At 41.5% G+C, this 14,486-nt stretch overlaps 1 protein-coding gene across 2 annotated transcripts in view; it reads left to right on the forward strand.

The window, feature by feature from the left end:
* PARVA (parvin alpha) overlaps positions 1–14,486 on the forward strand; it is a 62,895-nt gene that overhangs the window by 28,099 nt on the left and 20,310 nt on the right. For both annotated transcript variants that reach the window (XM_059475173.1, XM_059475174.1), the window contains exons 2-5: positions 10,796–10,885; positions 10,985–11,055; positions 11,668–11,770; positions 13,979–14,119. In XM_059475173.1, coding sequence (XP_059331156.1) covers positions 10,796–10,885; positions 10,985–11,055; positions 11,668–11,770; positions 13,979–14,119 — 405 coding nt within the window. The remainder of the gene's footprint in view (positions 1–10,795; positions 10,886–10,984; positions 11,056–11,667; positions 11,771–13,978; positions 14,120–14,486) is intronic.

The raw sequence follows: 14,486 nt of genomic DNA on the forward strand, positions 1-14,486 counted from the left end.
ATCCCAGCCTTCACAACACAGCTCACCAAGCTGCAAAAAGCAGATTTAGTTTCTTTTGCAGATGGTCTATGAGTCTCATGTGGCATCATATTAAATTATATAGGCAGTCAGTCGCTTGTTCTGAAGCGATGCTCTGAGCCAGGAGTTGAGATGTGCTTGGACCATTCTGGTGCAAAACAGCTCCAAAGCTGAACCAGCTCCTCTGAAAGCAGCAGCACAGGGCCCTGCCAGAGCTTCCAGCACCTCCAGGACTGCAGTTCCCCCTGGGATGCACTATGAGGGTGGCCCAGCGACCCTACGATGGGCTGTGGAGCATTTTGCCCTAAAGGTAGGAGCCCAGACCCACTCATCTGGTTGTTTTGCTTTTCTGCTTATTGCTTTCCGACCCCGTGTTTTTACAATTTCTACAATTTTTGCAATTTTTATTTTTGGTTTGCAATATTTTGAAGATAAGAATGAGAGTTTATTTCCTTCTTACTCCTGTCAGACTTTGTTTTTCCTGGGTAAAAGAAGAAGAAGAAGATACAGCAGTCTGTTAATGTTTAATATTATTTCGTGGAAGTATTTCTGCAATATGAAATAGAATTAGCTGTTTCACCCTGTGATGTTTCATAAGTTTATGTGTTCCAGTTAGCTTCAGTTTAGTACAAATGCAGTCTTGGGGTAACACTGGCTCCAGTGTGAAAATAGTGATTTTTATCAGCTGAATTTCCATTCAGGGCAAGTTTTCATTTGTAGTCAAATGCATGTTTGGGATAGCAATTTTCAAATGGACTATGTGTTATGCAGTCAGTAAGTTTTAATATTCATGCTTATTAAAATGAAAACCTCATGGTACTATGCACTTTCTAAGAGGAGCAGTAACACAAACTCACAACCTCAAAGCAGAAGGCTGCAGATTATTTTGGGGAAACTCCAAATGTGTCAGTGCCATGGAGTAAAACCCATTTGAGGTTATCTACATCAATGATTAAGCTGCAGGTTTAGGTATGCCCACCTGCAAAGTGGGACAGGAAATACAGCCACAGGCACTGTTGCTGTGATTGTTCCTCATGATGAAATTGGTACATTGGCAATGACAGCAACCCAGGAAATGCATTTAATAGGTAGGAGTTCACCCAGGGATGCTTCCCTTGTCTGACAGCTCTTGACAGGTGCTAGCAAGGGCTGCTCTGAAATTCCAGCATGTTGGAGATCTCTTGGAAGAGGCAGTGGCAGTGCAGGTGCAGGTCAGAGCTCTGCCCTTACCATGCTGTCTTCACAGAAACACCAAGATCAGATAGAACAGTTCAGTCAGGTGTTTGTTTTAGACCGGGCATTTGGAAGCTGGAGCAGCTGTTTGATTTTATAAGGAAATAAGCAAAATTAGGAATGCACAGAGGGTACCAGGAAGGGCCCATGAAGAGCAAGCCACAGGGCTGGATGAAAATCATTGCTGCTGGTTTATATGGGAAAAGGGGTGTTTTCTTTGCCATGACAGGGGTTTGGAAAGCAAAAGGTACAGGTATTCCTGTCTGCTCTGTCAGGCTAATGTAGCATTACAGATGAGCTTTAAAGGCTGTATTTTAATGCTAGGCTTCCATTTTACAAGTCAATTTTGTCTCCAGAAAGGAAACATGTAGATGAATGCCTTAAACTAGAATTGTGTTTTTTTCTATGCTGCAGAATGAGGATACTGCTGTTTTCCTCTGGTAAATGAATTAATTCTGATTAAGGGATTTGAAAACCTAGGCTGGAAAGTGTTGATTTATTTCCTGTGCAAACTGAGAACAAATTCTTCTTTCCTAAGCCAAACACAATTTCTAGTTTGTGCTACCAAAGTCCTGTCTTGCATCATCATCTTGCACTTTTGTGTAAATGTGTTTGAGGAGGATAGCACAGCCACACTATTGATCACACCACACTGTGATTTATGCCAGCTGACCAAAGTCCTCCCTCCAGCCAGGGGTTTCCACAGACAGCCCTGATACATCCCTTCTCATCCCTGAGCTATGTATGGCTGGGAAAAGCAGAGGGGCTCCACACAAATGGTGTGCAGCTTGGCAGTGCACACCCATGTGAGATAAGGAGCTTTCCCTTTCTCAGGTCAAAGCCTGAAGCTTTTCTGCTCTCAAATTCACATTAACCTCTACGTTGGCCATGAGAGCTCTGAAGGGCAGTTTTGTCTTCAGGATGCTAGAAGATACATTTCTTCCATTTTAAGGTTTCATTTGCAGCCTTTTACCAAATCCATCCCTTTTTCTTTCAGAATGTGGCTGGGTTTCTGTTGATCCAGCCAAAGCCACAGCCTGTTTTTGCCATGTTGAAGGCCTGTCTCTAGATCCCAATTCCCAAATTAGACCCTGATTCTGTCCTTGACTATAAACTCCAATTCCCTGGGACATATTGCAGAGACTTTAAGAAACCATCTGTGTGTTAGGCACAAATATTAAACATAGCAAGAAATTGAAAATCTTTAAAGTCAAGAGGAAAAACAGAATTAGATGTTGCAAGTCAGTTCTGCTGCTGAATCTGAGAACCAGGGTTAGACATTCAGGATTGACACAGAAGGTAGCAAAAAGTGGACTGCAAACTACCAGTTATGCAAATAAGTAATATATCTACATATTTGTATTCATTATTATTTTAATTTCTTCAGGTGATTCTTATCCCATCTTTCTTGTGTTTGCTGCTTCTCCAGCCTTGGTGTCAACCCCAGACTTCATCCTGGTTGATTTTGATAGTAAACAAAGATCTTGAAGCTCTTGTAAGATACTAATGTGTTTTGGGGGTTTTTTTTCCTTCTGGCACATAGAAATGCTTGGCCACTTACTAAAAATCTTTTAATCCTTTGCCACAGTCTTTCCTTGAAGATGATGAGTTGCTTATCTCAAAACACAAGTAGTTCTAGTAACTGCAGTTTGAAAATGGGGACAATGTGTGACACATAAACCAGTTTGTAGTCCATGAGAAGGAGCTCAAACTTTCCAGTAAAAGTAGTAATTTTTTTTTTTCTTTCTTTCAAGAAAATGCACTCATCTAGATTACTGAGCTGCAGTGGGTCTCTCTTAACTTTCTGTCCTTCAGGAACAAGGCTTATATACACAAGAAGAAAAGAGCAAGAAATTCAGGAAATCCTCAGCTTGCTACTAGTGTGCCCTCACATTCCTGAGAACTAATTTTGGGTTTTCTCTCAGGAATAGCTAGAACTTGTTGAGCTGGGAAAGACTTCTTGGAACAGATCCTTGGTTTTGTCTTCTCTGCATGAGCGCTTCTTGTTGATGTTGGAATAGCTGCTCTTGGTTGGTTGGTGATTCACAAAATGAGGCAAGTCAGCCCTGTAAAATCTGCTTCTACACTCCTCAGTGTTTGAAAAAAATGTTGCAGCAAGCTGGTGAGCATGTAAGAAGAACAATTGCCCCCACTTGCACCAAAAGGTCTGGCTGCCTCTCTTTTGGGTATTACTACCTGCAGATTTGTTGTAACTTGAGAAATATCAAAATGTCAGTGAGGAGGATACAAATGCTTTCCCTTCCTCTCTGTATGGCCCCAAGTGCTCTGTGTTGTTCTGAGATCCCTCAGTAAATCAGTTCAGAGATCTCTCAGTAAGTTGGAAATCTTAGCTGGCAGAGGATTGGTTTCCATGAAGTACTTTGCTGTCAAAGGATTTGTTTCAATAAATTATTTTCTATGTAGGGATACCACGTGCAGAGCAGCTAACAACCTGCATGTTTCTGTTGCACAAACACCGTACCAACGTATCTCAAGCTCTTTGGAGTTTGTTTTGGGATCAGATTCCACACAGCACATTTTGATAAGAACTTGGAATGGTCTCAGCATTTCTCATACGCACGATTTGTTCTTCAGTGGGAATGAGAATCAGCATCAATTGAACTCTTGTCTGTATTTATTCCCAAAATTGCCTTTTGGGATTTTTCAGTAGGGTTTTTAACAGTCCTGTTGGGTGTTAAAGGGTGACAGGATTTTCAAAATGTCTGCAGATACTGCTTAGGTATTTTAAAAGATGTGTTGAGAGGATGTGTAGAAGGAATGAATGGAATGATTGGCATCTGTGTTAGCTTGGCACTTCACTGCTTATTACCTCTTAGAAACTAGAGGGGAATTCTGAGAAAGAACCTTCATCCCAAATGAAATGAGAAAGCATAGAAGGCTTAGTGAAGCTGGCAAAAAAGAATCACGTGTACTCTTTTGAAAAAGGACTGAGTTTGCTTCCTGATTTGTTGTTTTTTACCTACCCAAACCAGACATCTGTCTGTCTGTCTGTGGAGGCTTTTTTTCCCTGCCAATTCCAAAAAGAGAAAGGAACACCAAACTAGTCACTGAGGTCCTTGAGCGTGGCTTTGGACTTCAGAGAAAGTTCAAGGTAAAAGGCATTTAATTTGTTTTGCATACATGAAAATCAAATAATAGCATTTCTCCTATCTTTTATTGTGAACAGCATTACTCCTGTTCTTTTTGTGTGCATGCCATGTTTGGTTTAATGGAGAAATGAGAAAAGAAAATAGATTCTTTTTTGGAGACTGAGTACTAATGCAGAAACATTAAAGGCAGGCACATTGTTGTCAGCCAGTTTGCATATTTATTTACTTTTACAAATGGTTGGCTTGGAGTCAGCAGTTAATGGAATGAGAATGATGTTCCTGTACAGATCATTTCCTGAGAAACATTTTCAATTACAAACATATCTCTGCTTTTCTTCCCTCATTTGTTATGTCTTGGAGAATAAATGGAGAGTAGCATTTACAACTTAAGGTTTATGTTCTGAAGACAATTTTAACAATGATCCCCACATAAAAAGGCCCTTTTGTAGTTGCAGACATATGTTTATGATGTTTTGTGCTGTGAATATCAAATTTCTGGTGGACGCTGTGTCACACTCTGCAAACTTGTAAACATCTATAAATCCATTGGATCATTTTAGTACCATGTGTAAAGCAGATTTATTGTCTTTTGTGTGGATTTCTTTTGTTTCAGAGCTAAAGTTGAGCTGCTAGAATCCATGTTTAATGAATTATGTATTACAGAAAATTAGGCAGTACTATTTTAGATTAATATTTTCTTTTCCCTTTGTGGACATATTGGATCCACATGCACAGGTATTAGAAATTAACATTTTGGATAGATGGCCCAGAAAGCAATTATGTAAGTTTTCTTGACTAAATAGTATAATTCTATAGAAGCCTGAACTATGACTTTTTGAAAGTGTTTTTGTTTTCTTTTTTCCTCTCATTCTCTAGCTGTCTTAAGTAATTTTGGTCAGTTCTCTCATTTACCAGTACAAATCCAGAATTACCCCACTAGAATTATATCAGAGGGAACAGGAGCCGTGCTGAGCCAGTGAGCTGGTATAAATCAGCACAAATCCACTGAGGTCTGTGTGGATACAGTCATTTACACTCAAGTCTGCATTACAGGCTATCAAGGCAGTAGAAGAACTAAAGCTGCTGTTGTGCCCGAGTGGTTACAAAAGCAAACCATCGAGGTCGTGGGCATTTACCAGAAATTTGCACCCAATAAAGGGAATGTGAAACCAAAACCCAATTCATCTACATTTGGCTCTGCTATAATTGAGTGTTTGTCATATACAAGAGCAGTAAAGGCATTTCGTGCTGAAAATCAGCATTTTTCTAAACTGGCTGTAATTTCTGGCTACCTATCTAAATGTGTGTAGCATAGGCATGTATGTTTGAATGTGGGCATACATGCAAATATCCAGGGTTATTCTGGCAATATGATGTCTGCAGCTAGCCTTCCAAATGGTGCTTGTTCCAGGAAAAAATAGCTTAAGATAGAGACATGACATGTAAAGCTGCTGCCTACTGTGGCAGTTTAAAATATCAGGGAGATTTTGCCTTTCTTATAGAAAGCTTAAACTCTTGGAGTCATGTGAATGTCAGCAAATCTCAGCTTCCACAAAAAGAAAAAAAAAAAAAAAAAAAGAAACAAAAAATCAACACCCAAACCAAAACAAAAAAAACCCAACTCAATTTATGTGAAACCTTAAAAATGCTGAGAAGCGTGAATGGAAAATCCTTATGCTACAGAAAATAAGGCATATTGAAGACCTGCAGAAATGTTATGTATGTATATATGTCTGTAGTTGTATATGCATCTATCTAAACCTCCTGGATTTGAAAGATTGAGGTTAGAAGCACTGTGGCATTGTGCTCCTCCAAAATGATGGTTTGGTTCTAGTTAATTGCACAATTTCAGGATTCATCCATTCCTGTCATTGCACTTCAGTAATTTTAATTTTGTAAGTACAGACCCAGTTACATGGGGAAGACATGGCTGCAGCACTCAGAGGAGAGGCTGTTTTACTCTGCATCTTGCTGCATTTGTTTCATGATTCTTCTGATGGATATAAAATACATCTAAACCACAGAGAGTGCACTGGTGATGTGGCATGGCTGAGCTCAGTTAAATAATGAGATGTGTTTCATTCAAATCAGAATGACTCTAAGCCCTGAATACTAAATAGGGCAGCAAAAAGCCTTCAAGCACACAAAATAAATGAGTAAAAAACCCAAATGAAACTGTCTAATAAATACAATGTGGAGCAACAGGCTGCATGTACTGGAGGAATTAAGGCAATTTGAAGCTGTGGGCCGTGCTGCATCTCAGATGTGCAGCTCCAAGGGCAGCTGGATGCACACATCACAGGGCTCTGGCTCAGAGCACACGCCTGTGTTTGATAGCACAGGTTTATGACCTCGTAATCCTAGAGCATCTAAAACAGTAAGAATTCCATCCAGCTTAAAATAGCTGCTGTAGTTGCTGTTGATAGAGGCTCGAGGGCTCCCCGGCTCTGGGGCCAAATTTGGTGCTGGCATGATGGGAGGAAGTCTGTTGACAGCTGATAGCAGTGGAGTTGCACTTGATTACATCATAAGAAATTTGGCACGTGGAGCTGAATCAGAAGTCTGAGCAGAAATGTCCATTCCTCATCCAGAGTTAAAACTGGGACTTCCACATTGCCAATCCACAGAAACTTGTCTGGCCCAGATGTAGCTGTTGCTTTTCAGGGTCTTGCTTTGAAAGTGCATTCCCCCAGTTCCATTCAGCATAGTGACTGAAAAAAAAGGAGGGCTGGATTTTGCTGTCGTGCCCAAAGGGATGAAGTCCCTAATCTTCCCAATGCCAGCACGGTGAGCTGATGACCTGGGCTGGATCTGGGTCACAGCAGAGGGTCTGAGCTCCAATTGCTGGCCTTGTGCAGTGGCCACGCCTGGGTGCTGTCCTTCACAGGAGCTGCCACAGCTCCCAGTGCCCTGCTCTGGCAGCCTGAGTGGTACCTGAGCTGCTGCAGGTCCATCCCATCCCCTCCTCCCTTCCTGTAAGGCTTGGAGTGCCCTTACTGATGCTCCAAAGCCACTCCTCAAAGTATTTCAAGAAATTAGATTATGTTAATTTCTGCTGCTGCAAAAAATTGCCCCAATGCTGTGTTCTTTCTTTTTATTAAAATACTAAGTTGCTGAAGTGATTTCCATGAAAATTAATTAAAACAAATTAATGAGAAGAGGCTGAAAAATGGACTCCTCTACTGAAACTGTGGTATGCAAACTCTTAACCTCAATCACATATTTGTGGTTGCTCTATAAACACCTAAGTGTATAGCAGTGATTTGTCATGGTATTTTTTTTGATGGAAAGTCTTAGAAAGTGAAGCTATACTACATAGTACGTTTTCTCTCAGTTTAATACAGCTTGTTATAATGCGTGTGCTTACCTGCTCCATTTAGTAGCATTACTAATCTGCAGTTAAATCTCTGCTTTTTAGTAGTGGGAAAGAAATGAAAAAGATGCTGTCAGGCTCAAGGTTTCTGCATCATGTTTTCTGCTTGTGGGGGACAGGAGGGCATGAGTCCCTTTATTAGGGGGCTAATACCAGCCTGGGGCATGGGTTGTGCCCTGCAGAAAGCAGAGGTGAGGAGGAGCTGTGCTCTCTAAAACCGGGATCCATCTGGGATCTTTGGATCATCTGGAGGTTCTGCAAATGGCTCTGGCAGGTGTGCAAAATGTCTGTGCTTACAGCTGTGTACAGCAAGCAGAGCTTGGCCCCTGTTGGGCAGTAAATAGAGCACTTACATTCTAGAACATGCCAGTGTTTTAGTTCCCCTTGTATATTTCTTGTTGTCTTACTTGTATTTTATGTTCACTTTTCACTCAAAGATGTGGCAGGAGTTTATTTGCTTTCTCTTATTTTCTCTGAGAATATGATGGAGGTCATGTTATTAAAGATAGAGTGTTGTGCATGCTAGAGGACAGGTATGGCAAGGTTCAGTGGGCCTTGTAAAGAATTCCTTACATAACTTTCCACCTTGAAAGGTCCACTCAGTCTCCTTGCAAAATTGTCAGCAAGCTCTGCCAGAGGGCTGCTCCCGGGAGAGAGGAACCAAAAGCTTTCACTACTGTCCTTCACTTGGAAAATGAGCTGACTGCTTTCTCCAGTGTGTCTCACCCAAGCAGAGCCTCCAGCCCTTTGGGACAGGAGAGCTCAGGGGAGGCAGTTGGCTTGAATAGATTTTATTTACTATGCTCCCCCTTGGGACTGATGTGAAAAAATCCCACGTTTTCTGCCTAGGAGGCTTTGTGTGTAGTCCTCCATGAGCTAAACATTTCAGAGCAGAAAGACCTCCACAGGGATGTTTTCTACACGCTGACATTTGCCCATAACAAAAAAAAAAAAAAAAAATTCAGAGAGGTTAATGAAACCAAGAAACCAACAGTGATTTTCTCCAAGGAGTGCTAGCAGTTTCAACAATTGCCATTACTTAATGTGCAAGCAGTTCCCGAGATTGTACATGCTAGACCAACTTCATCCTTGCTGTAACTCCTCAGAACTCAGTGGAGTTACATCAGGGATTCATTTGGTCCATTGCTTTCAGCCATCAGTTTTAGAGGATATACAACAGTCGAGGGAACTGTTATTGTCAGCATGGGTTTATGACTCTTTAGAGCTGCTCAGTATTTGTCTGTTACAGATACATAAGCAGGGTGAGTGTATGGAGTGAAGTTATGGGTTCAGTGTTGAAGGTAGTGGATTTTTCAGAGTTATTTTTGTACCATTAAAAGTAATAAACATTCTGGCAGCCATTATTGGTGTGAGTCTTTCATAGATGCTTGAATACAGCTACACAGATCCTTGAAGCATGCACAGAAACATTTCATCTGGCAGACCACAAAACATTTCATGGGACGTAAGAAAATATTTGTAAATTTCTAAGCCTGTTATCACACCAACTGACTGATGATCACAGTGTTCATGTGAATTTAGCTACACTTAATGCACCAAGGAAGTAAAGCTGATTTATGAGGCAGCCATGAGGGCAGAAATAAAACAGAAGATCTTTAGAGTAGTTCTCTGTTTTCTTAGAAACCAAATTGTCTCTGTGATTTTCCGAACAAACTGGGGAAAGGATCAGCTGGTAAATCTGAATTGTTGGATGGTGAATCTTGCATCTGCACATCAGTCAGATATTTCAGTACATGTCAGAAGCTGTGGACAGCTGCCTGAATCTTTAGGCCATATGTAGGATTTTTGGATTAAGTTATTTAAGTGTAAACTCTGACTGGAACAGATGAGCTAACAACCACTTCTGGTTGGAAATTGAGTGGTCAAAGCAACATTACTGTCTGGTCATGGCTAAGACAGTGAGCCCCTTTCCTGGATTGGTGAATCAGCTTTGCACTGATTGTTCTCAAAGCAAGGTACAAACTCGTGTGATCCCTGCTCTGGTTCCCTCCCTGCTCCGTGCTGGGAGCTCTTCCACAGCACAGGATGGTGTGTGGCCTTGTTGGGATTCCTTGCCCTCTCTTAGGGAGGCTCTTCCTTTGGGCACTGAAGGGAGGGTTTTGTCTTTGCAACCTATTAAAGTTTGGGTCACCCAGAGGAATGAACAAAGTTGCTCTAGCCTGTCACAGAACAAGTGACAGGCTTCCCTTTACACCACTTCTCTGGGTCTTTCTGGTCTTTTCTTCTCAAGAACATTGATTTTTGCAGAATTCGGGGACTTTGGCTGAGTAAGACCTTGTCTATATTTAGTGACAACATCTCCAAACTGTGGGTTCTTGGATTACTTCTCCATTTCTATGTCCAAGTTCTTTTTCAACCTGCATTGACTGCACACTAACCTGCAGACTGAACCCCTTTTCTGGGGGCTCATCATCCTACACTGTGTCTTGCTGCTGTGATTTCTGCTGAGGAAAGGCCAAGAGCACAGGCCAGAAGCATCCTGCAGCCTGCTCCAGCTGGACAGTGCAGACCCATCAGCATCCTGGGCAGCAGAATGTGCTGAGTGCTGCACCTTCAGGCTGGGATGGCTCCTCAGCCTGGTGACTCCTGCATGGGTGGGTGGGTGCACAGCCACACCAGCTCTTCCCAAGGAGCTAAACTTGAAACATCCCTAGAGCCACGGTGACATACTGAGAGCAATAACCATCTCCCTCAGCTGAAATGATTCATTAGTGTTAAAGTGTCAGGACCATTAACATGCAAGCAAGCCTTTTAAAATTTTGAGGACAATGGGCCATGTCCTGGAAAAGATTTGAGATAATTGTGTTGGTTCCAGCACCATTATCCGTGAAAAATGTACTCATGAAAGTAAAGATTTGTTGGCTGGGCCTCCCATTTTTGTTAGCTTTACTTTATTGCTGTAGTTACACCCAGTGGCTTATCTAATAGAGTCATGTTCTTATAAAGAAATTAAGACAATTAATGCTACTTTTAGTGAGAGTGAAATAGTAAGTAAAATTAAATTGAAATTTGACCAAGCTTTTCTTTTTTTATTTCCTAGTGTCTGAATTACAGGAAGAAGGAATAAATGCCATTAACTTACCTCTCAGTCCCATTCCATTTGAACTAGACCCTGAGGACACTATGCTAGGTAATTCACAAAAATTTTACATCTCAACTCGAAAACTTGCTGTAAAATGAAGTGTTGTGCCTGGGATAGTTTCTAATGTTTTTCTTTTAAACCTTCCAGAGGAAAATGAAGTCCGAACAATGGTGGATCCAAATTCAAGAAATGATCCAAAATTGCAAGAACTAATGAAGGTAATGAAAGCATGTAAACCCTGTCAGGAAAGTGGAGCTATTTTTTAATGCCACCCCTGCCTCTTTCACTTGAGCACTTGAAAGCACTAGTTAGATGTTAATTAGTTGGAACCACATGGTGCGTACATCCCAGTGAAATGGGGAGGTCATTTGTGGCAGTATCTTTCTCTAGATGTGGCACAGGGAGACTTTAAAATTTCTGTTAAAATCCTGAGGCCAGATTCTCAGTCCCATCCCATCCCCAATTGAAGATCATGCTGATCTTCCCTTGTCTTTGTGATTCTTGGGGTTAGAACTTTAGCAGGATGCTTCATCAAAATCAACTTCAGCACCTTTAACACAATAAGATGTTAAAATTCTACTGAAAGCAAGGGAAAGATTTCAGTCCAGAAGATACTGCATTAATTAGTGTTTGTCCAGACCTTGTGGTGCATTGGCACAACCACCTCAGGTGAGTCCTTCCTGAGTTTTTCCTGTTTGCTCCTGAAGGTATGTCAGACTGTATTTTGAGCCACTGCAGCTTTGGTATTCTTTCTGCTAAGAAAAATGGCATGTGGTTTAAATTGCAAATGAATAGTGTATAATACTGCCAAATGTGTGTTTCCCACATAGGTATTAATTGACTGGATTAATGATGTGTTGGTAGGAGAGAGGATTATTGTGAAAGACTTGGCTGAAGACCTGTATGATGGACAAGTATTGCAGAAATTATTTGGTAAGAAAAAATACACGTGCACGGTGTTAAAGCACTTTGTCAAGAAGTGGATCTCTTGTTCCTGCCCAGGAGCCTCGGTATCATCTTACATTTATGGCACTAAGTGGTACAAAAATAGCATTGTGTTATGAGCCCCCTGAGCAATGGGCTGTGTGCACAGCCCTCGTGGCTCAGTGCAATGTGTGGTGCTCTGCAGCTGGTGAGAGCAGCACAAAGCCTACCTGGGGTGCTGCAGAGGGAGGGCTCTTGTCTTGGCAGCACTCTTCACTCCAATTAAATTTATTACCTGCATATGGGCTGCACAAACTTTGCCATGTTACAAGTGGAAAGTAAGTTTGAAGGCAAGGGCAGTCTCAGTGCCATGGTGGATGTTTTTAATCTCTGCTCCTTCCATGCTATAGTTTGTTCATCGCAAGGTTCCCCTGGAAAGTTGGATTTTCTTTCTGGTTTGATGTCTGGCTTTTAACATGGCTGAGGTAATGGTGCCCAGTGGACTGCAATCTGAGCTTCAGCTGAGAAACAGATAGAGACAAGAAACTGCTAATGCAGTGTTGGCATGTGCTTTTTACACTGTTGGCTTGAAAGCCATTTTCTTAGTTATTACAGCTCATAAAGTCTCCAGTAAATTTCTTTCCAGTATCCTAAATGAATCTTCAAACATCATGTGAGCACTTCTAATAAAGACTTCACAGACTATTCCCTTCTATGAATGGTTAAGCTGTTGAATATATTGTGATGGACTGGATTTGCCCAGACTGAGCAGTTGGATTGTCATGGGCAGATCTCCAGTGTCTTCACCCAAAATTCACAACATGTGTATCAGGTGCAGCCTGACTCTAAATATGCATACACTGATCTAGCATTTATTGATTTCAGAGGAATCTTTTCCATTACCCTTAATTCCTTGTGGATCAGGTCTCTGCTTACTAAATCTTCAGTCTTGTGGTGAGGAGGTGCAAGAAACCTATGCAGATAGCAGCTCTTAGGCTGGATTAGGAGATAGCAGCTCTTAGGCTGGATTAGGAGATAGCAGCTCTTAGGCAGGATTAGGAGATAGCAGCTCTTAGGCTGCATTAGGAGATAGCAGCAGCTCTTAGGCTGCATTAGAAGATAGCAGCTCTTAGGCTGGGTTAGGAGATAGCAGCTCTTAGGCTAGATTAGAAGATAGCAGCTCTTAGGCTGGATTAGAAGATAGTAGCTCTTAGGCTGGATTAGGAGATAGCAGCAGCTCTTAGGCTGGATTAGAAGATAGCAATTCTTAGGCTGGATTAGAAGATAGCAGTTCTTAGGCTAGATTAGAAGATAGCAGCTCTTAGGCTGGGTTAGGAGATAGCAGCTCTTAGGCTGGTGGTTTAGGCTCACTCACTTTGGAAAGATACTCAGTTGGCTTTGATAGGAACAAGATCAGCTCCTACCAAAAAAGATAAATCTTAACAAAATACTCTTTTGTAGAAGTAGATTGATAAGTGACCAAGCATTTTGTTTCTGGTATTGTCACCAGGGAGCTGCTGTATTTTCTTTGCTTATTCTTTAAGGGTTAACAATAAACCACGTATGTATATACATAGCAACTGTACTAATTGTAACAAACCAATTCCTAAAGTATTTTAAAATCTACTGCAAATTTTAAGTGCAGAAAATGGCTGTGCTTTCATAGAGAGAAATTTGCCTGAGGTTTTAGTTGTTTTCATGAAAACTTGTTTGCCTTTCTTTGATGCATTCTCTGCCTCTATGAATACGGAATCACTTCCATTTTATCACTACTAGGCCAAGTAAAATTTTTATCTCCTGCATCTGAGGTAGAAGCTGGGAGGCTGAGACTGATGAAATAAAGTTGGTGTCTGTTTGCTAGGTTTGATGGTCTGCTGTGCAAGCCACTTGCAAGCAGAATGACCTTCAAGCAGAAGCAATACAAGTAAAGGGCCTTATGTCCAAGTCTGGTGCTCCCTAAAGGGAGTTGCAGCAAATGTTTGTTAGCCAGTGGTGTGGCATAGAGCCTTCTCCTTGTCAGTGTGCAACTAAAGGCAAAATGTGAACTTATCTTTAGGAGCTCAGAAGTGTAGAGGAAAAGTGGCTCTGGAAAACCTTAGATACAAAATTAGGAAGTCTGATGTCTCCTGAATGTTCCTCTGGGTGTATGGAATGTCTTCGTGTTCTTCATGGAGCTGATAATTTTTTTCTCTTCCATTCTTTCTTCTATCACTTCAGAGAAGCTTGAAAGTGAGAAGCTGAATGTTGCAGAAGTTACTCAGTCTGAAATTGCTCAGAAACAGAAGCTACAGACAGTGCTTGAAAAGATCAATGAAACCCTTAAACTCCCTCCAAGAAGCATTAAGTGGAATGTTGACTGTAAGTTTTGTGTTTGCTGTGCTGTTCTCATCTGTTGACAGCTGGGAGGTTGTAGGTGCCATCTGGAGTTCTGAAATATCCAGTGGCATGGGAGGGCTGAAACCTGGGATTTATGGCAGGAACTGCTCTGAAGGGCACTTCCAGATGTGCCACTCTGTCCTCTTTACTGGTGTCAGCCTTCTGTGCCAGTTAGGTGTCTTCTCAGAGCCTGTCCAAGTGTGGTGGCTTTGCTCTGAAGTCCGTGTGCATACCAGCTTAAGTTTTGTATTGCTAAATTGGCTTGTTGAAATAGGCAAGTACCTGCAGAAATGCAGCAGATGGACATAAGGACAGTTAGGTCCTAGAACTCTGTGTGAAATTTGTGACA

This window comes from Ammospiza nelsoni, chromosome 6 (assembly GCF_027579445.1).
Source record: "Ammospiza nelsoni isolate bAmmNel1 chromosome 6, bAmmNel1.pri, whole genome shotgun sequence".
Taxonomy (NCBI): domain Eukaryota; kingdom Metazoa; phylum Chordata; class Aves; order Passeriformes; family Passerellidae; genus Ammospiza; species Ammospiza nelsoni.